This window comes from Coenobita brevimanus, chromosome 96 (assembly GCF_032717465.1).
Source record: "Coenobita brevimanus isolate Jiangsu-jjx chromosome 96, ASM3271746v2, whole genome shotgun sequence".
In the NCBI taxonomy this organism is placed as follows: Eukaryota; Metazoa; Arthropoda; class Malacostraca; order Decapoda; family Coenobitidae; genus Coenobita; species Coenobita brevimanus.
The window spans coordinates 2,771,661-2,798,156 of record NC_137049.1 but is presented as its reverse complement, the minus strand read 5'-3'; the positions used below and the strand labels follow the sequence as shown (position 1 = coordinate 2,798,156).

The 26,496-nt window shown below is 43.1% G+C and overlaps 1 protein-coding gene across 1 annotated transcript in view; it reads right to left on the bottom strand.

The window, feature by feature from the left end:
* Nucleotides 1-25,264, bottom strand: part of LOC145413531 (dipeptidase 1-like) — a 34,440-nt gene extending 9,176 nt beyond the window's left edge. The window contains exons 1-11 of the mRNA XM_080283225.1: nt 24,839-25,264; nt 23,577-23,804; nt 22,710-22,818; nt 16,900-16,902; nt 16,449-16,623; nt 9,160-9,316; nt 7,521-7,653; nt 4,966-5,116; nt 3,702-3,777; nt 2,563-2,739; nt 1,897-1,981 (exon numbers count right to left, since the gene is read on the bottom strand). Of these exons, the coding sequence (XP_080139351.1) occupies nt 1,897-1,981; nt 2,563-2,739; nt 3,702-3,777; nt 4,966-5,116; nt 7,521-7,653; nt 9,160-9,316; nt 16,449-16,623; nt 16,900-16,902; nt 22,710-22,818; nt 23,577-23,804; nt 24,839-25,264 (1,720 nt within the window). The remainder of the gene's footprint in view (nt 1-1,896; nt 1,982-2,562; nt 2,740-3,701; nt 3,778-4,965; nt 5,117-7,520; nt 7,654-9,159; nt 9,317-16,448; nt 16,624-16,899; nt 16,903-22,709; nt 22,819-23,576; nt 23,805-24,838) is intronic.
* Nucleotides 25,265-26,496: the final 1,232 nt, after the last annotated feature.

Here is a 26,496-nt window from a genome sequence, read left to right as displayed (position 1 = left end):
CTGCCACTGAGCTACGCGAAATAAGCCCTTCAAAAACGATAATTTTCGCCTATTCAAAATGAATGAACGATACATCAATATACACTGAACTAAACTGAGCAACTGAATTTATCCCGATCATTTCAATATATAATTTTATATTAATCTTACGTTTTCAGCACGACAATGTCTTTTTGTATTCTGATCTCTCTGGACGATTTTTTCATCCTGAGAGATTTTTCGACTCCGTTATCCATTCACAAAAAGACGTCACCATTATGTTCATTAATATCGTCTAACAACAGCAGAAAATAAAAATGCTTCATTGAACTGAATGAGTTAAAATTACTGTAATCACTTTCATCTCACATAAAGAGGCCAACACAGCACTTGATTTATTAGTTACCCAAAACTCAAATGCCCTTCTCACTCTATTCACAAAAAGTCATCTGCATCTCCTCCCCTATGTGAAACACTGAATATCACTTCTTCACTGACTGAAACTGGTGTTCCCCAGCCCTACATATCACTTGTTTTTTAAGACTCATAAAGCACGGGTAAAAGCTTGTATGTATAGCAGACTTGCCCGCTTGCGTCGGGTGTACCCAGGTATTATACAGTACAGTATAAGACTAATAATAAGACTAAAGCTAATTAGCTAAGCTACATCCTACCTGACAGGAAAGGTGGGGGGGGGGGAATAGGGGTAGGGGAGGAAGAGCAAATTGGAAATGATGAAGTAAAGGTGAAGAGTAAGCAACTGAGGGCCGTCCGTGCCGCTGTGGCAGACTGTATGGCTATTATTCCTACAGTACTTGGTCGGTCTCGCTCCCCTGCTGGTGCACAGTAGTTGTTCTGTTGTTTGACTGTCCTGTATGTTGGTGTTGGTTGAGTTTTGGGTTGCTCTCTGGCACTAAAGAAAAAATAAATAAATAAATAAATAAAAGTCTTCCGGAGCCACTGAAGGAAGAAGTTTAATAGAAGGGAGAACTGAGAGTAATGGAAGAGTATGAGTGGGAGAGAAACTGGGTTCACACTGGCCTCTGGCTGCAAAGTAGAACAACGATAGTCTGCTGCCCTCCTCCTCTCCTCCCCAAAGTTTGCAGCCCACCTCTCAAGGGTGAGATTTTTTTTTTTTTTTTTTTTTTTTGGTGGTGGTGGTGGTGGTGGTGTTGCGGGTGGGGTGGGGTGATTCGTGAGCCTCAGAGTCACGAGCATGTTTTCAGTGCATTACTATGATTACTCCTGCAGGCGTAGCACATTGTTTCTGGCTCACGATTGGCTCCAGTTCTAGGTCCAGCGGCCTAGGCGTTGATCCATCAAATGACCGCAAGTTGTTTCACTTGCGAAATTACTCGCTAGGCCATCAGGCTAGGTGAGGGCCTGTTTTGAGAAATGCTTCGTGATGAATTAACTGCGCTCACCACGTCTACCCTTTCTAGGGCAAGAGCATTTGTGCTGGACACAATGTGTGAAGAGGGACTGAAGAGTATTACAGGACTGGAAGCAAATACGCTTGTATCAAGTTGGTTTTTAATTTCGTGGACAAGTTCCTGAAGCGGCAGAGAACTATCAAGTGCATATACTTATTTATTTTGTCATTTACGTGCTTAATTATCCCAGTGGTTATTATTTTCAGGCTGAGTATTCTGCCTTTTATTTTTATTTTTTTGATGGGGAGGACATTTCCTTCCACAATGACAATCTCATTTCTTTTTTGAGCCACTGGAATTGTAGATTATTTTTGCTGGTTAATTAGTATTATATGGTGTGTCCCTACGGATTATATAGCTTCACAGATATTTGTTTACCATGCTGTGCCCTGCTCTACACTGCCCTGCACTACACTACCTTCCTCCACCTGCCATTTCTACTCCTCTCCTTTCCTCTCCTATTGTTCTGACCTGCCTAACTTACCCACAACATCTGTGATGGTGGCAGTGCCGCTGCAGGTGAGGAAGTGGTTATAGAAGCTGACCATCACAACACCGCCGTTGATAGCCTAAGGGGGAGGGATCATAACAATAAGAGTAACGGTACAGCAGCATTTTCCGGTACCACAGTACCCCTTATACACATACTTTGAGTGGAGAGAGAACCTGTATTTTTACACAGGTAATTTCTCTGATACCTTGAGTGACTTTGGAGATTTCATAGCATCTCTTACATTGCTATTTTTACATTTAATAACCTCTTGTATATTACTGATGCAAAGTATGTCAGTATTGAAACTATATATGCGACATGAAAAAGAATGTAAAGAGGTTAATATTTATTACGGAGAAAGGGTGTTACGAAGCTTTCTAGGCAACTCGACCCACGAAATGAACATCGTCGTAATCCCAGTTCTATTTCCCATTACGGTAACACTTTCCTGTTGCACATATTCTGGAACTACTGTGAATGGTTGTTGGACGTACAAAGTTGTAATGGCAAATTACTGGGTGATATATAACTATAGATTCTCGTCCTCCTGTAACTGAATTAGCCTGTGTATAATATCTACATGACATGATGCAGAACTAAAAACTCCCGTCTGATTGTGAGTGAACAATTATTCAGTGCCACATCTTCTCTACTTACCACCTTCTTGAGAATATCGTCGGGCACATTTCTAGGATTCTTACAAATGGTGTAGACGGATGAGTGGCTGAAGATGACAGGGGCCCGGGACACCTTTAGGGCTGCTCTCATGGTGGCCTGGGACACATGGGACAGGTCCACTAATAGTCCCAGTCGGTTCATCTCACGCACTACTGTCTGGGGTAGAGATGGTGGCTGTGGTTGTGGTTGTGGTTGTGGTTGTGGTGGTGTTGGTGGTGGTGGTGGTGGTGGTGGTGGTGGTGTTGGTGGTGGTGGTGGTGGTGGTGGTGGTGGTGGTGGTGGCGGTGATGATGATGATGATGATGATGATGATGGTAATAGTGATAAGGGTTATTTTGGTGATGATGGTGGTGGTTGTTGTAATGACGTTGATTAAGATAATGATAGTCATGATAAGGACATTGGTGATGATTATGACAATGATAGTGATGACAGGGATGCTGCTGCTGATGACGATGATGTTAATGATCACACTAGTAATGATAATGATGATAATGCCTGACTATTTCAAGATAATGATGAAGTTAACAGAGTAGTTGAAAGTACTGACAGAGGGTAAAGATAGCAGTTTCCAAGTGACTGAAAAAAATAAAATAAAATAAACCGTATGACAATACCGAAGAAGGATTTTTTTCTCTTCTTATCAAATGCACTGGGGTATCAAGGCATTCAACAGATTGATTGTTTTCACAGATTTTTTTTTTTTTTTTTTCGTATTTTGCCTTAATATTCACTCTGATATGATTGAGAAATGTCAGGAAGTTGTAGTAGTAGTAGTAGTAGTAGAAGTAGTAATAATTGTTGTTGTTGTTGTAGTTGATGTAGGTTCTTCTGAAATGTAACCCCAGTGGACTACAAGCTTAAACTGTCCTCCTCCTGCAGTCCACAGTCTTCCTGCTGGGGGAGAGGGAGGACGCCGAGCGACGTTTGTATCAGCGGGCAGCTTCACAGGCCAGTTATATCAGTGTCACCACATGAAGGCGTCCCTCTCCAGCACCGGTAGCTGCATTTGCGACAGAAAATGTTTATGCAAAGAGTTTTATGGGAAACTTAAGGTTGACAGAGTTTACAGTATACATTCGGCAGGCCCACGCTGGTAAGCTAAGACGGACACCCACCTTGCCGAAGTGAGTGAGGCCTCGGGGAGAATTAGGGTCCTCCATGTCTGACTCTTGAGCTCTTGCGCTTTCAGCCCTGGAGACAGACGAGAAGGATAAGTGACAAACTGAGACATTTGGAGACCAGAAATCCACCTTGTGTAGTAGTAACTGTGAGACTGTGGTTTTATGCTAACACCTTATATGGCAATTTGAAATGCAAGCTCACAAATTTGTACCATAATTTCTGAAGTAAATGACGTAAATGGAATGTGTCTGGCCATCTTATATCGTTATTGGCAGGTTTACCATACATAATTCTATCATGCTTTCTATGAATGACTGTCAAAAATGAGGGGCTAGTGGAACGATCTAAGATTTAAGTATGTAGTCCTGAGGGAGGAAAAAGAACATAACGCACACAGCCCTGTGCAACGACGAGCTGGACACTAAATGAAAAACAGCGAGTGATTAAATAGGAACCAAATAAAAGAAGAAGAAGAAAAGAATTAAGGAATATGTTGAGAAACCTAAAATAACTCCACCAGGCTGAAGACATCGTTTACGTTTTAGTCTTGCTATTACTTGACGATTACATAAAACTTTGAATAATGCTAGACTTTTCAAAACGGAGAAGTTATACATAAGCATTCACTTCTTACAATACTAGGGATCTCTTTTAAGATGAATATAATTGTTTGGCTTTTAATACTGCAAGACAGGGCGAGAAAGGAGAGGGAATGAAACCCGATGAGTGAGGGGAGGGGGCCGTGTAATCAAAACTAAGAGCACGAGGATGTTCACCAGTTCCCAGTTCATGGCCATAATTTGTGATGCATATTATGATGACAGAACACGTATGGCCTTCCTGTATACTTGTTAACAAAACCATCTAATACGGAATCCAGGCTAATTACATGTCTCAGGTGTTCCAAAGATGACCGTCAAAGAGAAGTGATCTACTTCCACTTTCGCGCTCTCAGTTAATTATACGGCCCACAGAAAGAAAGTAAGAGAGAGAGAGAGAGAGAGAGAGAGAGAGAGAGAGAGAGAGAGAGAACAATGATGATGATAATTATCTTCGTGTAAGTCCACAAATGGTGCAGATGTGGGGATTCACGTTGGTTTGAAGACCCAGTCCACAGGTGAAGGAACACATGCTGCAGGTATGGAGACTCATGCTGCATGTGTGGGGAGGCATGCTGCAGGTGTTGGGACGCATGCTACAAGTGTGGGGACTCATGCTACAGGTGTGAGGACTCATGCTGCAGGTGCGGGTACTCACCATGGCGTGCTGCAGGTGTGAGTGAGGGTGAGGTATCGTACACCCAGGTCTGGCAGTGCCCGCAGGACGCCTAGGGAGTTCTGGATGGCATGGCCGCCCTCTACACCGATCAGACTGGCAATGAGGCCCTGCTTGAAGGCTGACTCCACCTCTGTGGGGTGACCGGTGGTGCTCTAGTTAGCAAATCTAGTTTTCATCTGGAGGAATACCAATTCCTTTCTTTGGCCAGTCAGTCTCTTTAACAAAGTCTGTTTCCCACTAGTCCCTATTTATCAAGTATAACAACTGGCAACTCGAATGTAATGTCAACTGTTGTGGGTCATATTCTCGGGGAAGATAAAGAAAAGACTGTTGGCCTTAATGATCCTTCTTTTTCTTCCCCTTCTGGGAGGACCACAGACTATAAACCTGGTGGACCGTTAGTGCATCTCTACTGTCTCTCAGTTGGAAAACTCGTGTATGTTGCTGGGACGGTTGGGTCAGCGTTACCAATGCCTACCTTGTTACCTTTCGTACTTCAGATAACCCTTTTCATGCTTTATAGTGCTTTCTTTAGACAGTTAGTGATTGTATGCTTAATTACTAATGTCATAAAGTTGCACGGCTATCTGCACGCCTCATACAAGAAGACTGAACCATCCCCGCACAGTACGATGCGATCCGGTCTTTATTAATGACAGTGGGTACACCAGTTATCATTTGTCATACACCTAGTACTCGCACATTGCGCCTTCTTATCCTGTGAGTTACGGGCATATTATAACAAACACAAACAAGCACATAGACACACGCAAGCATACCAACTCAAACATACAAACACACACACACACACACACACACACACACACACACACACACACACACACACACACACACACACACACACACACACACACACACACACACACACACACACGCATTGGGAAGCAACCTCCTTTCCGGCATTGATGAATATCGGTATCTGCTGCAATATTTTCACATCTCATTTATAGTCTCCCAAAAGCGTCAGGGTTCTTTATCCATTAGTTCAAATCTTGCTTTAATTCTGCCAGCCCGATGGCATATAATTTTATTCTATTACTGCAACCTCCAGAATATTTTAAAACACTTTAGAGAGACCAAGTAAGAGATTAATTAATCCCATATTTAACCTCTCTAGTCCTAAATGTCTCTGGAAAGTGGTCGACCTGAAGCTGACAGACTTTTAATCTGAGAAGCTTTGGTTTCAACAGTGCATGATTTTAGGAGTCCAGCGGTCTTTGGAAATTCCGTTTACTCTGTGAGACCAGTGAGGTACACCACTGAAGATTTAATGAGCTTCCGGGTACTGTTCTAAAAAGAACAGAAATTTAATTAGAATTGCGAAGGCTTGGATAGCGAGTGAATTGGTGCATGACTTGAGTGTAGTGGGCACTCTGATAACAGTTTTTCCTACTCTGAGTTAGCCTTTTCCTGTTTCTGGTTCCTGACCGCGCTGCGTATGATGGTGGGAAAAAAGGTGACTGTGGCTGGTTGATTTGATAGGTGACATTAACAGTCGTTTATCTCTATCTATCTATAAACCTAGGCTGCTTCCCTCAAGGAAAGGGAGGTAGGCGAGACAGGACGATACACTCCCCATTTACTCATCCATTCAAACACGTTCATTCGCATCTTAGCCCCAAAGGGGAGAAGGGACAGATCCTCACAGCACCACACTGCACAAGGGTCAACTGCGCAATGCAATCAGTGACATCCGCAGCAGGGCCCGACAGCAGAACTGGTTTACCCCTACCACATCATAACAGACCCATCCCCTTACCCGCACCTGACCTGACTAGCAGATCAGACCAAATGCGGGAGAATATCCCCTCAGGGCTGCGTCATCACTTATTCATTCACAGTTTCTCTCCATTTATTTCTGTCATGCACAGCCACTCTTCCTTGCTCAACAGACATCCCTCTCGCATCCAGCGCTCTCTTCACACTGTCCATCCATCCTATTCGTGGTCTCCCTCTCAGTCGTTTATAAATTCATAAAATTTTAGAACAATTACATGTGCTGGTTAAACGTATTACAATACTGATCATTTGTTATTTGTACATATGGTGATTAGAGTTGTTCTAACAGAGATGAAAGCTTAGAGTAATACCTATTGACTACAGGAAGGTCACCAAGCCAGACATTCAGTTTTTGGTGGGCCACAATCTTTTCCCACAGCACGACCCATACGACCCATCCAATTCCCCAATCCCTGGATTGCTGTCTGAACCGGGACAAGGGAGAAAACCTTTTTCCAAGGTCTGACCAGTACGAGAGTTGATCTTCATATTGCAACAGTACTTACGGTCAGTCACTGCCCTCACTATATTTCCAGGTAACAGTACAGGACTCTCTTAGATAATGTGAAATGCAATATCTTCCGCTTGGTCGAATCCAGTTCAGTATTAGAGTTAATGTTTTGTGTCTTCGTTGCTGCATTTTTCAACAAAATCCAGTTCTGTCAAGTAACCCAAGACTCTTGGTAATATCCCCCAGGGTCGGTCAGCCTGCGGCAGGTGAGGTCAGTACTTACCGTCAGCGGAGGTGGCGAGCCTGAGGTGGTCAGGGTACTGGTCGATGAGTCGCTTGATAAGGTCAATCTGCTCTAAGGTCAGCTGCACCGCATTCAGGCCCTGCGACTCACACGGCACGTAGCTCACCCAAAACTGCAGCCACCAGGCAGGATAAAGTTAGGTTAGATTAATTAGGTTAGGTTAGATTAGGGTACATTACGGTAAGATAGGAGAGCCTAGATTAGCTACTGAAGAACTCATATGGTAAGCAGCTCTACCAGAATTATCGATATTAGAGGCTGATTAGGTAAATATATATGTGGTTAAGTTAGGTGAAGTAAGGCTGTTAAGTTAGATTAGGTTGGGTTAGAGTTAGGTTCAGGAACACGCACCATACACTGCTCACAAATAAATGAGGATAAGAGGACAGGATAGGTCTAGTTAGATAAAATTAGGTTACGTTTAGTTAGGGTACATTATATTAGGTACAGTTTGGTTAGGAAAAGTTAGATTAGTTTAAGTTAACGTATTTATAATTTTCAGACATTAAAGCAGGTCAGGTTATATTGCGTTAAGCAGCTTAACAAAGCAAGCTCAGTATTTTATCAGACACTTCGAACAAAATTTCTTGTAGAGTTAGAATAGCTTAGCTGACACTTTGGCTGCTTAGATTGGTTCAGTGGCTAAATATAATTACATGGCAAACAGAAAAATATATTGTGACAGTTAAAGAGCCATAAAATTCATACAAACCAAGTATGGATGGACCATGCTTAAAAAGACAATAATGTCGGCGGGAATTTCTCCATCTTCTTGTTTCTTCTTCTTCTTCCTTTTTCAATGACTAACTTAAAGCTGGATCACTTCATGTGAGACGATGCTTTCTCATAATACCAATACGCACACTTAAGAAGATATTCCACACACCTATACTTACACCCACACCCACACATAACTCCACACCACATCCACCATGCCTTCACACCCACACCTATAACGTCCATATCCCCACAACGACACCCACACCTATAGCCTCCATATCCCCACAACCACACCCACATCCTCAATACCCCCACACCCACACCCAAAATGCTCCCACATCCACACTCACCATGCCTCCACACCCACATCTTCCATACCTACCATGCACTTACATTCACACCCACCATATTCACACAGCCACACCCTGCATGCTCCACACCCACAACAGCCAAGGTTCATACCAACACCCCGCATGCCCCCACACCCACACCAGCCATGCTTCACATCCACATCCACACACACCTGGACCCCCACCACGCCCCACATGCACATCCACCTGTGCCCCCAACATGCCCCACATCCACACCCACCTGGGCCCCCACCGTGCCCCACATCCACACCCACCTGGGCCCCCAACATGCCCCACATCCACATCCACCTGTGCCCCCAACATGCCCCACATCCACACCCACCTAGGCCCCCACCGTGCCCCACATCCACACACACCTGTGCCCCCAAACATCCCCCACATCCACACCCACCTGTGCCCGCACCATGCCCCACATCCACACCCACCTGTGCCCCCACCATGCCCCACATCCACACCCACCTGGGCCCCCACCATGCCCCACATCCACACCCACCTGGGCCCCCACCATGCCCCACATCCACACCCACCTGGGCCCCCACCATGCCCTCCCTGAGGCGCGGCAGATCGGTGTGGGACCATAATGATCTGGACCAAGGCCGAACATTCTTAAGGTCGGCCGTGAAGTTAAAACTGTGCAGTTTGTTGTGCATAAACTTCCTGATGTTCCACGGTAGGTCATTGTGCCTGTAAGGGATGCAAAAAGAGACTGATTTTAAATACATATATATATATATATATATATATATATATATATATATATATATATATATATATATATATATAGATACCCACACACGAGTATATATGAGGCGCTTCGCCAAAGAACCAAAAATGAGATTGATCTTAGGTCATCCTGTACAGGACCATCCTCTTTACGTGGTGTGAAAAGCCAAGCGAAATCGGCCCTTCTTCCCCTATACATCAAAGCTCAAGGTCAGGTGTTTTTGACAGCAAAAACTGCGCTGTGGCAGAATATCGAGTTGATGAGCCAATAGCGTGGCGGCATTTATCTTCCTGTGATTACAGGAGCTGACTCTGACAATCCTGAGGCCCGAAGAACGAGCGATGGGCAGTCAGCCCGCGACCCGCGTGCACAGGTGAGGGAAAAGAAGGCACTTTAAACCTCCTCTACTACTTTTACCTGGATTAACCCACAGTTATGTCGTCTAGTGATACTGAAAGTGAGGGTGAATGTCGGAAGGTCACAAGAAAACGACAACAGCACCGTTCTGAGTGGAAACAAGTGGCTGCTAACCGTCAAAGAGACTAGTGAGGCTTAAGTGAACAGGCCGACAAAAAGGAACATACAGGGGCGACGAGTAGGGCTCCCCCTGCACATGCCTGGATAAGTGCTTTACTCGTGTTGGTGTGAAGAACATTAATGACATTTTTTATCAGTTCTGGGCATTAAAGGACTTTTATGCTCAGACTGCATACATAGTGGGCCGTGTGCACGAGGGTCAAGTGAAGCGTTCACATGAATTGAACCACTTAACGCTTCCCCTGGCTCCCAACTCTGCATTAGTGTACGTACTGTACGTGTCAGTGAAAAGATTATCCAATTATTCATTATTATTGTACGGTAAATGTGTAATGGCCTAAAGTGTAGTGTTTCTGGTGATAAAGCAGAGTTTTGATGACGCTACAGTGATTTTGGGTAGATACTTAAGTTTGGATTTGTGTGTGTGTGTGTGTGTGTGTGTGTGTGTGTGTGTGTGTGTGTGTGTGTGTGTGTGTGTATATACTGTACCGGTATATATTTGCCAAAAATCGGAAATACAATTCACTTCCATGATTTTGGTATCAATATGTTCATTGTTTTGAATGTTCATTGTATTTATTAACTTTGAAAAAAAAAAAAAAAATGAGTGCCATGTAGCGTACTTTTGTTCGATTTTTTCCATAAATTTATAAATTTGCCAAAATTCATGGAAGTGGCATATGACATTTTTTTTGCATCAGTATGTTCAGTGCAATAGAATCATTTGCATCCAATAACATAGCGATACTGTAATATTTTTTGCACACTGAAAATTTGGGGGGTCGCAAGGCAACGAACTATTAAAATATATATATATATATATATATATATATATATATATATATATATATATATATATATATATATATATATATATATACTATTTTTTAAGGAAATTATTTATTTAAGAATTATTTTTATTTAGGATATCATTTGAGCATACAAAGCTAATGATACCAAATATGCATCAATTTCGTATACATAGGCTACAGGGTGGTACAGACGCATTAACTTCAAGGTCAAAATATCTCAAAGGTCACTTTCCGTTAAGTCGCCCGTCTGCCCCTGGACGCCTCATATACTGTATATACATACATACATACCGGCATATATATAAATAATACATATTATTTGTATATATACCGGAATATATATATATATATATATATATATATATATATATATATATATATATATATATATATATTATAGGTCTACGTGGACGGAGCTAAAAGGAAGGGGGAGGCGAGGAAGGGGCCCAGGTCCCCCTCTCTCTAACAGAAAGGTGAACGGGAAAATAATCATTTAGTCATATATTTGTATTCATATTTATCCATTTAGGTATCAATGACTGTTTTTTTCATGGGATGCATCCTTTACTTTCTAATACTTAATATATTTTTTAGATAATATTATAACACACTCCAAGCGGCTTTATCTCAAGATTATTCTTGAGATAAAGCAGCTTATTGAGTCTCCCTTCCCCCCAGTAAGAATATTCTGGCAGCGCCCCTGCCGACGTGTGTCCAGACAAGATCTTTGGGAAGAGTCTTTTTCCAACACTCTGATCTCATCTACTGTACAACTGAAAATAGGAACCTTAATTTGTAAAGCGATCTTTGCTTGCCGTATTCTGGGGGAATGTTTTTTGTGGTTTATAGGTTACGCTTATTTTTATGGTTGTCCCTTACAAACAGAATATTATCTTAGCATGTGTTCATTTCCGACACTTGTTCTTACTCTTTAATTACTTTTGTCCTTCTGTCTTTGCTGTCTTTATCTTCTTATCATAGAAGTAGATTACAGTTATGGTCTGTGTACTAAGCGGCCTCAAGTCTGTGGTTATTTGCTTGCCTTTGTACTCCTTGTCCCTAATCCTTCTGTCTTTCTTATTACAGACTTACTGGCAAGTCTCTCAACAATTTGGGTACTATCATTGTCATTTATGCTTGCAGCAGAACAATAAGGCTCCTATATAAGGGGAAATTTTATACTCATATTTTCGGTGGTTTCTAGAGCACAAAAAGAAAGACCCCATCGTCCTCAAGAAGCTAAGAAAAAGTGCAAACTAGACGAGTGCGTGTAGGGTCTTAGCCACCCCCACCTCCCACCCCTTTCAGTGTAGCCTACGCTCTCCCACATCAATATTCTGGACAATAAAGCCGCTTCTTTCTATAGAGCAGGTACTGGTGTAAGACGGTGGCTGATGTAGGAGGCTGGCTGGTGTAGGAGGGTGGCTGGTGTAAGAATTCGACGGGTGTATAGACGGTGACTGGAAGGTGACTGGTACAAGAGAGTGACTGAAGGGTGATTGGTGTAAGAGGGTGACTGGCGTAATGAGGGTAACTGGTGCAAGAAGTTGACTGAATTAAAAGGTGACCGGTGTACAGAAGGTAACTGGAGGGTGACTGATGTAACAGGAAGACTGAAGGGTAATTGGTGTCAGAGAGTGGCCGGTGGGTGACTGCTCTAAAAGAGTAACTGGAGGGAAAATGGTGTAGGTGGGTAACTGGTGTAGGAGGATAACTGGTATAGTAAGGTAACTGGTGGAAGAGGGATAACTGGTGTAGGAGAATAACTGGTGCAGGAGGATAACTGGTGTTGGGGGATAACTGGTGTAGGAGAACTGATGTAGATGTTGTAAGCTGTTGTGGAAAGGTGTCAGGCGTGTGAGAGGTGGGATGCTATGTGAACCTGGGGTGGGATGTTCGAAAGCTCGTAACGGCTGCTAAGATCATCGTAACGGGTACGACAATCATTGCGCGCTCGTAAACCGCTAAGGTGTATGTTCAAACAAATTTTACGATGCTCCATCCGCCATATTTGCTCATAGCGCTATGATTTCTGACAAGCACCCTTAAACTGATCGTAGGGTCGCACAGTGGATGTTTCTCAAATAATCAAACTCTCTCAAGTGATGCTGAGTTTGTTTATTTACCCTTTTCTGTGAACGAAGATGGAGTTACAAGTGGTTTTACAGGTAGAACTGGCAGTACGGAGAGCGATGACATGTGAAAGGAACTACAGATTGGCTCCAGTTGCTTACAATGACGAACATTTGTTGAGATACTATAGGTTTCCCAGACAAGAATTCCTTCATTGGTGTGCAAGAGTTGAACCACTAGTTGGACCAGCGACAAGAAGATCCCGTGCTGTGCCATGTCATTTGCAGGTGTTAATGACATTCAGATTTTATGCAAGTGGCTCATTTCAGAGTGTGTTGGCAGACACATTCGGCTTAACACAGGGATGTGTGAGCAGAATAATTAACAGAGTGACACGTGTTGTACAGAATATATCTTAGGGAAGTTAAGATGCCAAGAGGTAAGCAAAGAAGGGGAATTTTTCGTTTCTACTGCTTACACCTATAAAAATGCAGACCGATGCACTGTTCATTAAAACATGGTTTAGCTTTGTGGGAGTCGTAATAGTACAGTCTGAATCCAATGATATATTGGTTATTCAAGTAAAAGGGTCTTAGTTTGCATCTCGATATTTTCAAATTTATCAATATGTTTCGTTAATATCTCGTCCCATCCCGCTTGTCTTGTCAGCAGTTCACTTTGACGCTAAACCTTTCCCTCAGCACTGTCCGTCTGTCGAGCCAACCCTGTATTAGCGCCATCATCTCATCTGTAAAATTTGCTCAACGAATTCGTTTGGTGGGGGGCTCATCACTTGCCATATCTCAGATGTCTTGGGATGAATACCGTAGTTGCTTGAGTGATGTAATGGCGTGCTTGGGGGAGTGTATTTGTATACATTTTGAAAGTGCATTATGATTGGCTCACAATCTTTCAAGGTTTATGAAATCTCTCTTCTCATTGGCCCAGCGACAATCAGCTGGGTTGCATTATGAACAATAGGAACGGAACGGAACGGGTTTTACGATCGCATCATCGTGAGCTACGAGGATTGTCGCGAGCGTTAGAAGATACACCTTAGCGGTTGTCGTAGCTCACGAGCGCGTTACGATGATCATAGCGTCGTCTAGCAACGATGTTTTGAACATCCCAACCTGTATTGGTAAATAATGAGTTTAAACTAACAGGCTTACCAGTTGAACCTGTAAGCGTGGCTGACGAGATATTACTAAAACCAGATGTTCTACAGATATGCTAAGAATACAGATAGTGGTCAAAGATTAAGGTAACAGCCAGATTTTATACTAAATGGTGAAGGAAAAAATTACATACGATAGCCTGAATGGTGATTTTTTTTTTTTTTCCCCCACAGGAACCTGAATGATGAAAATGCATAGAACAGAGTTCCGTCCATCCATTCATCATCCAATCTTACGTTGCCCCATGAGGAACGTAGGAGCCCGGGGCTAGGCAAGTTGGTCCTGACATTTAAGACGAGTGACCAGTCTCACTCATCTCTGTATAGCATTACGTGAGCAATAAACCTCAACCACCCCCTGGAAATAAACCTTCACGGCTCAATCCGATTGGAGGGCTGTAATTACTCACTAAACTACCAGGCACCAATATTTCGTTATATGGTTACCACTCAGCGTAATAAATGGTTTCCTGATGTACAGGAAACCATTAGGCTTGTCACTTAGTGTAGAGTCACCCACAGGCAGTAGGAAGAGGAAAGAATAAAGGAAAGAAAGACAGAAGAGGGAGTCTAAAGTTACCCGTGGGCAGAAGGACGAGGAAAGAATGAAGGAAAGACGGAAGAGGATGGAAGGAAAGAAGGATGGAGGAGAAGAAAGGGAAGACACCCGAGTACAACTCTACATCGAGTGAGTGGATGGTGAGCGCCCTCACCTACCACAATCCGGATATTCTAAACAATAGCATGGACAAGCTTTAAATTTGAGCAACATAATGTGGTCAATGAGGCACTTCCTCTTACATAAAAATAACCACACAGAAGCCCCCTTTCTCTCGAGTGACGACCCACACTTCGTTCTCTGGTCGTATGAGCCATGACTGTATTAATGTTTGTGATATGGGAATGGGGAAACCAAGGATGAGATGGAAGGATGGAATGGATAAATATAGTAAATATAGGAGAGAGGGAGTGTGTGAGTTGGAAGGAGGGCAACCAAACTGTAGAGGATAGAGCAACATGAAGGCGATTTGTTTGTGGCCACCCCTTATATAGGTTTAAGTTAAGGCGTCTGACTGTAGATAGATAAAAAGATATGACTCAGACTATGAGTTGAAGATGCTCTGGCAGGGATTATTTAGGAACCACGATGGCACAGTTCTTCCCCTGTTCATGAGGTAAGCAATGGAGTGTCCCTGATGTGATAAAGTTGGTCCTTATTGTGTCACGAATGTGTTCTAAAATGTCATACACCGGTATAAATTTTTCTACATGTATGGTGCTGAAATCTGGGGAAATAGGAAATGCGATTCAAGGAGTGTCAGAAAAACAAGGGTGAAATTTACTGAGGAATTAAAAAAAAAAAAAAATGAAAATTAACATATTGCAAGGACACTGCACAGGAACCACTAAAGAGCATTTGCTCTATCAGCATAAATTTCCATCTCTCCACCTTGAGCGCAGTTGTAACTGAATCAACGCTGGAATATGATCTAGTCAAGAAGTGCGCTGGAAATTATGTAAAGAAGTGCCATTATCTATTCTACCACCGAATTGTGTGAAGTAAGCTACAAAAAGACGATAATCTGGGCCAGACTGAGGTGAAAGCACTATATATAGTACTTAAGCACTTGCCCTACCACATGCGCATCAACTTCGCTGTCACAGGCCGTGGCAAAAAAAAAAAAAAAAAAAAAAAAAATCAGAGAAGTTCACTCATATCTGTCTCACATACACACATGCACACCCACACCGACCCGATTGTGTAATTCACCGGGTCGGTCAGGATCACTAGATGGTCGTGATCGTCAGCTTTTACCCTCCCGGAAGGAAACAGAGAGCTCATAGTCTCCGATCTAAGGGCAAGGCTGTGACCTTCACACACGCACACACCCGTCCCCTTGCTCAGGGGAACAGTAACCACTCACTTCGTCAGTGAAACTTTTCGCAACCTGAGCGAGGCGCGAACTCCCGTCCACCAGTTGGCAAGCGAGAACGTTACCACTGCACCAGCGAGCGGTGTGTGTGTGTGTGTGTGTGTGTGTGTGTGTGTGTGTACCCATGTTTCACACTAACAAAACGGTCATAGGAGCACAAGTGTAGCCAAAACATCCCGTCAGATGACATTAGTATGAAACAAATTCGAAAGCTCGACTGTCCGTCCCAAGTGGTGGCCCGTGAAAAGTTGAAAAACATTCGCTAGGGTTCGGAAGCTTGATACATACATACGTACATACACACACAGCTGCATAATACTGTTTTTACTCTAACTTAGCCTAAAACTGTCATTTCTCCATCTTGAATGCTGAGTTGTAAAACACAGAATAAAATTCGTGTTAGTCACAAAGAAATGCTAGGGAAAACAGGTAGTCTTAGCATCGTCTTTTTCTGTCAGCTACATGACATAAGCTGCAAAAAGATGAAACTCTAAGCCATGTCTAGGTAAGGAGGGCATAAGCTAGTACAGTTGATAATGGCCGAGTTGTTCGTACTCACCCATCGAGGAGTGGGGTTGCCCTGAGGATGGTCCTGGCGGTGGCGAGACGTTGCTGGAGGGCGGCCTTGGGGTCCACTGTAAAGGCAAGTGGCACGGACACCCCCACACCTGCCACACCCGCCAGCACCAACACCAGACACATTCCTCCCCACACCTGCGCCGGTATATCCACACCTGGGGAAGACATGGATAGTGTTGGCCTTTACCTAACACTCCACCATTTCTGTTTTCCTTTTTTTCCTTCTTTCTTTTCTTTTGTGTGTGTGTTTTTTTTTTTTCCCGCCGTGTCACCCTTTTTTTACGATAACGGCTAAGGCGTTGCCCCTGGACTTCGATCTTGGAGAGTGTAGTACTTTATGACCGGATGCCCACCAATGACCCTTGGGTGGACTCGAACCTCTGACACTTCAGTCAGAGCGCTCTAACCCACTGAGCCACGGCTGCTACAACCAGCTAGATGATAGGAGAGCGCTACCCCTCCAGGCAGGGCAGCTTACTCGAACGCGGCGCGAACTCACGACTCTTGGATCTCGAGTCAGGCGCTCTACCACTGAGCCACCATGTCCCCCTTTGCTGGCAGTTATTTGTAGGCTGAGAAAGGTTTCTGTATCTGTTTCTGAAGATGATTCTCCTAAATTTACCGTAATGATCTCAGTGCGACAATTGACGGATATGCCGAGTGTGAAACAAATGCAGTGGAACGATATGTGATCTTTTGTCCCTGACTGTATTTTTTCATTCATTCATTGCCAGACGCCATGTATCCCAGACGGGGTGGCCAATGGCTTAGAGTTAATTGTTTTACAGGGAGGGGCACTAATCCTCCACCAACCCCATTTGACACGTTGGGATGCCAACAGCATCTGGTGTTCCCAGGCGGTCACCCATCCAAGTACTAACCAGACCCAACGCTACACACTGATATATTTCAATAATCACAGAAGAGGTTACAAATGACATTCATATGAATAAAATATGGGACCATCCTGAAATTACAGTGACTCCAATGTACAGAAAGAATAATAATTCAGACTTGATGCCTTTGTACCTATGGTTACCAATATTTTTAATGACGGTACACAGAAAGCTTCAGGTATGTCAGTGAATGCAGAACCAAAGGTGACTGATAAACTCTCTTGTTTATTCCGGGATTCACTATCCTCCCCCATCCCACTGTGGCTACTGTAAGGCTTGGTATTCTTCATGATTAAGCAGTCTAGCAGTGGCATTGTCTATGGTACGTAGAGGTGGCAGCACCACAGCAAGATAACTCTCAGCATCAGGCCGGTCCATTACCAGTTTAGGGTTGCTCAGAAGCCTCTCATTCACCTCAACAAGGTTCATAAATTTTCGACTGTAGTATCAATGGGGTGCTTCTGAAAAGCCCAGTATTCCGGTACATGGCACCACGATTTGGACAAGCACTTTCCCCACGCTGTTTAAAAAGCATATTTTTCATTGTTAAATATCTACACTGTTTTGCGAAACTGTGAATCATAGTGATGTCATATACCGTAATATAAATAATACAAACAGAACACATATATATAACGTAGCGTGAACTGTTTATATATATCATAAACGGAAATTAAAATATCATTATTGGTATGTGATGGCAACCCGCCATTTCAGTGGTCCTATATTATTCAATTTCTACTACATTTAGTGCAAGTTAGGTTCTTAACATAGTTTGTTCAGACTTTACAGTACGCCTAGTGCGTATCTTGACTCGTTCAGTCTCTTTGGGAGGAAATTTAATACTGAGTAAATACTGGGACTCAACATTTTGATCACTCCCTTCACGCCTGCACACCACAAGAGTCCCGTGTTGCCCCTCACACCCTCCAAAGCAATTACAGTACCTTCAGCTAACCTAACCAGACCACAAGTAGTCAAAATTGTATTATTTTAAGCATTAGTCCTCGCGCGTTTGTTTTGAAAACAAATATCGTGTAAAAACTCAAACACGAGGCTGTCTTGTGGTGCGCATGCGTGAAGGGAATGAGCAACATGTTGAGTCCCAGTATTTCCTCAACATCAAATTTCTGCCCACATAGAGACTGAATGAGTCAAGATACCCACTAGGTGTAATGTACAGTCTCAATAAACTACGTATTAAGAACCTAACTTGCAGTAAATGTAGCAGAAATTAAATAATATAGGACCACTGAAATGGCAGGTTGCCATCACATACCATCAATGATATTTTAATTTTCGTTTATGATAAATATAAACAATTCTCGCTGCGTTATATATACGTGTTCTATTTGTATTATTTGTATTACGGTAAATGACATTAGTGTGATTCGCAGTTTCACACAACAGTATAGATATTTAACAAAGAAAAATATATGTTTTTTAAACATCGCGGGGATGTGTTTGTCCAAATCGTGGTGCCATCTAGCGGAACACTAGCTTTCAAAGCACCCCATTGTAACAGCTGTATCTGAATATTACAACATACGTGCGTTCTTTGTACTCAGTCATAAAACCAGTAAGAAAAGACAAAGACTCCCTCTGGCAAGACCGATTGTTCAGAAGAAAAAATAAGCCAAAATTAGAGAACATTAATTAGATGGTATGCCAGAAACACCACCAAGACAGCGTAGTGTTCTAGGAAATGAGAATCCAAAGCAAAACTTTCTAAGTCTCGTTCGTTCGTTTCAAGATTACCTGCACCTATAGTGCAGGCCGAGCCATACATTAGCCCGGTCAGTGGGGTGTGGGCTGACTTAAAAATAGTAAGAGGGAAGACAGGGCCTGGGGATTGCCCAGCACACACGCCCTGTCTTCTGTGTGTGTGTGTGTGTGTGTGTTTCTGTCATCACATAGGTTTTATTCGGTCTGCCTGCAGATTTCACCCTCAGTGACCTAACATGTACGGTACTCGCTCGAGGGATGGACCGCACTTGGACTGGGCAAATCCATGACACTGCACTGTAAATGTTCTCTTATCGTTTCATAATATCAGATGAAAGAAAAAATATGAATCTGCAGTGCGCGTCACATTCTGTAGAAGACAGTCACAACTCACAGTGAATCCTCAATGCGTCCCACAGCCACACATGCACATCTCAAACTGTCACACACACACACACACACACACACGCTGCCGCACCTCAGATCGTGACACTTCACACAGGTACACATCATACTGCCACACTATACAAACTGTTGCGTGTAACAGTGCCATACTTCACACACACAAATCTTTCATTGCCGCATCTCAAACTTCCACACTTCTGTTCTGGTTCACAGGGATTTTTCTAACAATGAAGATTATTAGATAAACTTCACAGAGATTTTTCTAAGAACGAAGAATGTAAGATGGACTTCATGGAGATTTTTCTCGTAACCAAGATGAAGCTTAAACAGACCTTGGAATGGTAATGAGTGATACATTACCGGAATCAGTGAGGGACTTCATGTCACTCCACGTGCTTACCTAACCAACCACCTGGAATGAGAGAGAGAAAGCTGTATCAGACACACAGCAGGGGAGAAAACGAAGAAAATGAAGAGTCTGGCGCTAATGAATGCAAAATGAATAATAATTGTACGAACTAGGACTGAACGAGTAAAAAAAGAAGGTCAAGGTGTAATTATTTTAACCAAGCTATTCCTCCATAAATATGCCCTATTAACAACACCCTGCGGAACACAGTATGACGATTTAGTGAGTCTCTCTCTCTCTCTCTCTCTCTCTCTCTCTCTCTCTCTCTCTCTCTCTCTCTCTGTGTTTGTGTGTCTAAATATCACATGGATTATTTATATACGTTACCCAGAAATATTAGCACACAACGGAAAAGCATGAAAAGGAGGGATAGTTTCTCAGTGGCAGAAAAAAAAAAAAAATACTAGTACACTACATCATTTCCATAACATTATATCCCATGTTGTTCTCTTATTACAGCTCAGTATTCAAGATGAAGAGATGGTAATTTTGGACCTATTTGAAATGAAACGAGTGCAGAAACTTTTTCAAGAGAATTAAGAAAACATCACTCCTGCATTTCTGAATCCCAGGGAAAAGTCTGACTGAATTTAAAGTGGCGTGCTGGCGTGTCTGACAGTGAGATTATTTTATTCCTGGCTCCAGTGCATATGTGGCATATATTTACTCTTTCTACCCCCAGACGTTTTGATTCAGCTCTAGGGGAGACTTTCCGTGCTGCAGCCACGGTCCTCAATGACCCCATCATTGTGAGAGGAATGCCTTCCCATGATGGCACCGATGTAACTGGGAGCTCAATTGCCCGGTTAGAGAAACGTTCCTCAGCTACTTCCCTATCCCAGAAAGGAGGATGGTGGCCTGCGGGAGAAGGGATACTTAAGCCAGCAGTCCACTGGATTCACATTTCATATGAACCTGGGGCCACAACTACCAATACGAGAGACCTTAACTTTATTAAATTCGCCTAACGGTAGAAAGGGAAAAAAAAAACAAGTCATCAGACTGAATGGAGTAAAATAATCAAGTCCCTCATTACACTGACATGTTTCATGATTTAACCCTGATTCAACAAGACAGTTTTGTTTTTCTTGGGAGGAAATGTAACACAGAGTGCGTGCGTGTGACAGTGAAGGTAGGAAATGAATAAATAATCAAGATATACATCAATAACGCGGGTTGGACCGTCCACACAACACACGAAAAATCACCCAGTGGAGTGGAAGGGAAGCGTTATATAAGGGCCGTCTCGTATTTTATGGTTTATTGCAATTATCCTCAGACAGTTGTATCATATTCCTTGTAGGGAATAATTCTTTTAACTTGTTGGGATTTACTGTATATAGCTTTCATAAACCCTTCATGGTGCTGGAGGGACGCCTTCACCTGGTGGCACCGATATGTCTCGGTGGCTCTGCTGCCTAATCATAGCCTACAATGTCCATCACTTCCCGCCCAATGCCCCAAAGGAGGATGGTGGACTTTAGAAAAAGGGTAACCTCAGCCTGTAGTCCATTGGGGTTCACATTAAAAGAACCTGTAGTTGCAACTACTACTACTACATAACCCCATCACTTCGAGAGGCAGCCCTATAGCTTAATAAAATTGTCTTATAATACCAGAACGTTTAAAGGGCGTCTCTGACCTGGAGGAGTTAACAAGAAATTTTTTCAATCTTAACCCTTTTCAAGTACGGGCGTCATCAAAAATCCAGTCATCTCTAGTTTTTCTCTCTGTAGATTTCGAAAATAAGTGAAAGCAGTGAGAAGAATATACCGTAACTATTTTTTGGCCACAAATTATCGTCAGCAGTGTCCCCAGCTATGGATTTATATTTGTTTAAGTTCATGGAGAAAAAGCAGGACAAGAGACAAGACCTTTGATTTTGACTACACCATCTATTTTATTCTTGTTATCGCTATACTCTTTTTACTCTAACTTGGCCTAAAATTGCCATCTCTCCACCTGTAATGATGAGCTGTTACAATAGATTAACACTAGAATTTGATGCTAGTCATGAAAAAAAGCCATGAATATGCTGTAGAGCCAGAGCAGTCATCCCTGGACCAGGTTAAACTAAAAAGGGTATAAACGAATTCATTCAACTTCAGGGGAAAAAAAATCAGGCTGTGAAAAAGTTAATGAAGTCTGTTTCTAATCCCACCACAAAAACAGGCACCGCCAAGGGTAACACAGTCGTCTGGAGGTATACTTTTTAAAACTCTAACTTGGCAGAAAATTTTCGTCTCCTCATCTTGAATGCTGAGTGGTGACAGTAGATTTACACAAGAACATGATGGCAGTCACGAAGAAGTCTTATGGAAAGGATGTAGAGCCGTAGCGTTATCTTCCTCCACCAGTGAACACCGTAAAATAAGATACAAGTGAACGATAATCTTGGCCAAGGTATGAAAAGATATTAATGGCATCTGTCTGAAGTGGTTAGATATACATATGTGTAACCAACAGTACACGTATTTACAGTTGTGTTGTGACCCATCTTTGTGCTGTATTGTGGAAGGATGCTGGGCCTCAGGGAACGGACCGACCTTTGTGCTGAGTGTGAATGACCTTCGTACTAGATTGAGAAAGGGCTGCGGGGGCTTAGGGAACGGGGTGGTCTTTGTGATGCACGTAACTAACCCTTGTGCTCTTGATGACTTACCATTCTGTAGTATCGGGGGAGGACTCCTGGGCCTGGGGGAACGGACTACCCTTTGTTGTGTATATACCCACCCCTTGTACTGTCCGGTAGTGACCTTTCTGTAGTGCTGGAGAAGGACTTCTGAGCTTCAGGGAATGGACTCACCTTTGTGCTTGTGATTAAACTCGTGAGAGGAGTCTTCGTGGCTGTTGGTGTTGGTGCTGATGGAGGAACACCCGCTGGTTAGACTTGCCAGGTGGTGCAGGGAGGTGGCCTAGGACAGGGGGGAGGGGGGAGTGGTTAGGGAAGTGATGTGCTGTCTAAAAAGACGTAAGTTCTATCCCAGTCTGGGCAGAGAACAGTCTGATTTGAATCCGTTAAACACCCCACTGGCCTAATACCAGACCTATAGACAAATATTAACAATCCCGCGATTGCCTGAGTGAGACAACCCTAGCATGTACAGTCGGTATCAAAAGTCCTGTCACCTCTTCTGATTCTCTGTGAACTGCAAATAGTCAAGTATATCCGCAGCAACCGACACTGATGACTGTATTCAGCTATGGATCAGTGTCATTAATGGAGACTGCTGCAGTTATACGATTCTGATTTTCCAAGTGCACGGAGAGAGAGAAGCAGGGGAAGCGACAGGATTTTTTACTGGTGACTGTACTGAACCTGGACAGTGGGTATTAACACCGAATCAGTAACACGTAAATGTGTGTGGCAGGTAGAAGGATAGGGCAGGCAATGGCACACTTTAACCCCTTCAGTCCGGTGACGTATTTCTTTTTTATTCTAGCAAACTTCAGACAAAATATTTAACTTAGAAGAAACGTTTGGAGCATTAGTCGTTTTACATTAATTTAGTAAATCCTTTCAAAAGCAAAATTTAATATAGTCATTGATCTAACTCGTCAACTGTCGTCTTCATTAAAATGGAAAATATTTATTGGGAGTGAGGGTGTTAAAGATGCTTTGGAGATGTTTGGTTGTGAAGGCTTGAGACATGTTAAGTGGAATGACACTGACCGAGAAGTTACCGTAGCCTAGATGGTCGCAGGAGCACTGGCACTTGAGGATGTGCTCTTTTATGTCCTTGGGTAAGTCCTCCAAACTCCTGCTTAGGCGGGATCCTGCGGGAGGGAAGCCGTGGATGTGGGCGGAGGGATGGCGACGGGTGACGGTGTGTGTGTGTTGGCCTGGGGGGCGACCCAGTGAGGTGCTTAGGTCGTCCTCCACACTCGCCGACTTCGGTAACTGAAGCAACACAAACACCTTCAGTACACACGTGAAATGTAATAAAATCCAGTAAACTATCCCAGGTTCTTTCATTTTATTCTCGGTATGCCCTGGCGATTTTGTTGAACTAAGAGATTTCTTGGACTGGGGAACTAACAATGACATTCATTAACATTTTCATACATCGGGCTCTATCTTTATGCTATTATAATCATATGGCGGTAACTATTCAAATGAGAAAGACGTCATCATAGTGAAAGTACCTGTAGGCAAAGGAGATTATTACCAGTCCTTCAATAACATACTATGTCAGCATACTTGAGAGGTCAACCTGTTCATAAGAGTGGCATCGTATCCAGATTAGAGAAACAACTGATAATACAGATGATGGACACATTCTTCGATAGTTATGGCCGAGTATTGCCATAACTATCGAAGTATAGGTACATTCTGCACTGATGATACCAGTGTTGTGTATATCTGTGAGTATTATAAACCTCCAAGCCTGTTAGCTCAATGAATATTTCCTTTGATACTATCACGTATTGTAGCCTGTATAATATTATTGCTACCTCCAGACAGTTAATCATTACTGGTAAGACCTAAAGACCTCTTGTAAAGAATGAATCAACAAAACATATATCTAACCCCTACAGAGAGAAAAGTCTCACCTATGCCTCATTAGATACAGCTGACGTCATCGAGCTGAGAAGTTAACCCAGTCAATTTTGTATTCAAGTTAAGGACAAAGACCAGCTTTGCTAAATTGAAACATGGCATAGAACTGGATGATAAATGGATGGTTGGACAGCACAGTATGTCCTTGTTTGAAGTCACTTTTTTTACATTTTTTTATATGAAGTCCACAGTTATTTTAAGAAAAGAGGCACATTTAAGTTCCACTGTTACCTATGCAGCTAATTATCCAGTTCCCTTAATCTGCATTACATAGGGAATGGAAAAAGCTGTGATATTTTAGGGCACACAGCTTGTAAATAATAAGGATTGTCTATAACAGAGCATGGGTACTAACCATGTAGTTGGGTACTAACCATGCAGTCTGAGGCTGCCCTGGTCATGTGGAGGTCAGGCAGTGGACATGGTGAATGTGAGCGGGGATTGGGCGGGCAGGAGCAAGTGCAGGGTGGCGGTGCCACAGTGGTTCCCACACAGCTCGGATCAGGGCAGGAGCAGGGTGGTGGCCCGGCAAGGTCACATGTCACACAGCCGCCCCATCTCCCGGAGGTATAAGTCTGGCCAGGGTATGGGTATGGAACGGTGCAACGCAGACCAGGGTGCCCGGAGCAGAGGTCAGGGTGGCAGCCAGCGCACCCTGGCTCGCAACACACGTCGTCATGGGGTGTGGATGGGCAGCATGGGGCGCGGTAGTTTCGTGGTAGTGTGTGACTCACCACGTCCAGGCCAACCACAGCTCGCCCACTCCTTATCCCACCATAACGCCCCGCCACCAACTCCATCCTGCCTCCTACAGCAGCACTTAGTCCCACAGCCCAGGTTATCTTCCATATCCCCCTCCACTTAGGCACACACTTGCCGCATGCCTACACACACCCACAGTTAACATCAACACACCCACACTTTCACACCTACCATTGTCCCACACACGCCCACAGACATCAGTACACCTAGAGTCACTATCAGCACACCCACATGCTCACACCTATCATTTTCCCACACATGCCTTTAGCACAATTAATATACCCAGCCACAATCAGCATACTTAATCTCATCACCATCAACCCACGCACACTTGTCATTCATGCACCCTACCACTTCACTGCTTTCCATTAGACACTCCAACAATTCACGTGATGTTTTCTTTTAAAGCCACTGTTTTTAAATTCCTCACGTCCTGCAACTACCACCTAACTGCACTTTTGTTATGGTACGCTACTGTAGTTCACCACATTCTGTTTTACCTTCCTATCCCTTCAAGTGTTATTGATGCCATCCCTCTCCACAGCCTCCAGAACACCTGAAATGTAACAAATAATCAATGCATGTCGCTTAAGAAAGGCATTACATTACCAAGAATACAGCTGGCAGATGTACAGGAAGAAAATTGTATGTATAAAAAGTGCAAGTAGAAAAAAAGAAAAAAAAGCAGGGTGAAAAGAAGAGGAAAACAAGATTACCGACAAGAATCATCCAGTGGTTTCCTTTGATATTAATGACAGTTTAATACGATGTCTGTAAGAACCTTATGCCATACTTGGACGGGAAAAAAAAAAAGTGGTCAGCCCCAAGCCTGGTTAACCCGATTTTGATATCCAGTATTTCAGTCCAAACAAGGCATCCTTTTTACTACACCATGTACTTGTTTTGCCAGGAATATTTTTTTTTAAAGATTTGGCATTAAGTGGGAGTAAAATATAGCAACGTCCTAACCCTTCATAGCCACCTCCGAGTAAACTAAATCCAGAGATGTGACAATATCAATATACACACTTCCAGGCATTCGAGAAACTTTCCAACCTAGTTAGCCACTGTGCTAGACAAGAATGGACGAAAAGTCTTGTGATGTGCTCCGTCTTCTTCTGGGTTCATCATCACCGAGATAGGTTAATCACCATCCGTAAACTGTTCATTACGTGGTATTCGCTTCTATCTGATGACGCATTTTCTTGCATCATTCCTTTCATCTTGAATTATGTAGCTTAGAAAAGCTCTGTAACAGTGAAAGGGTTAA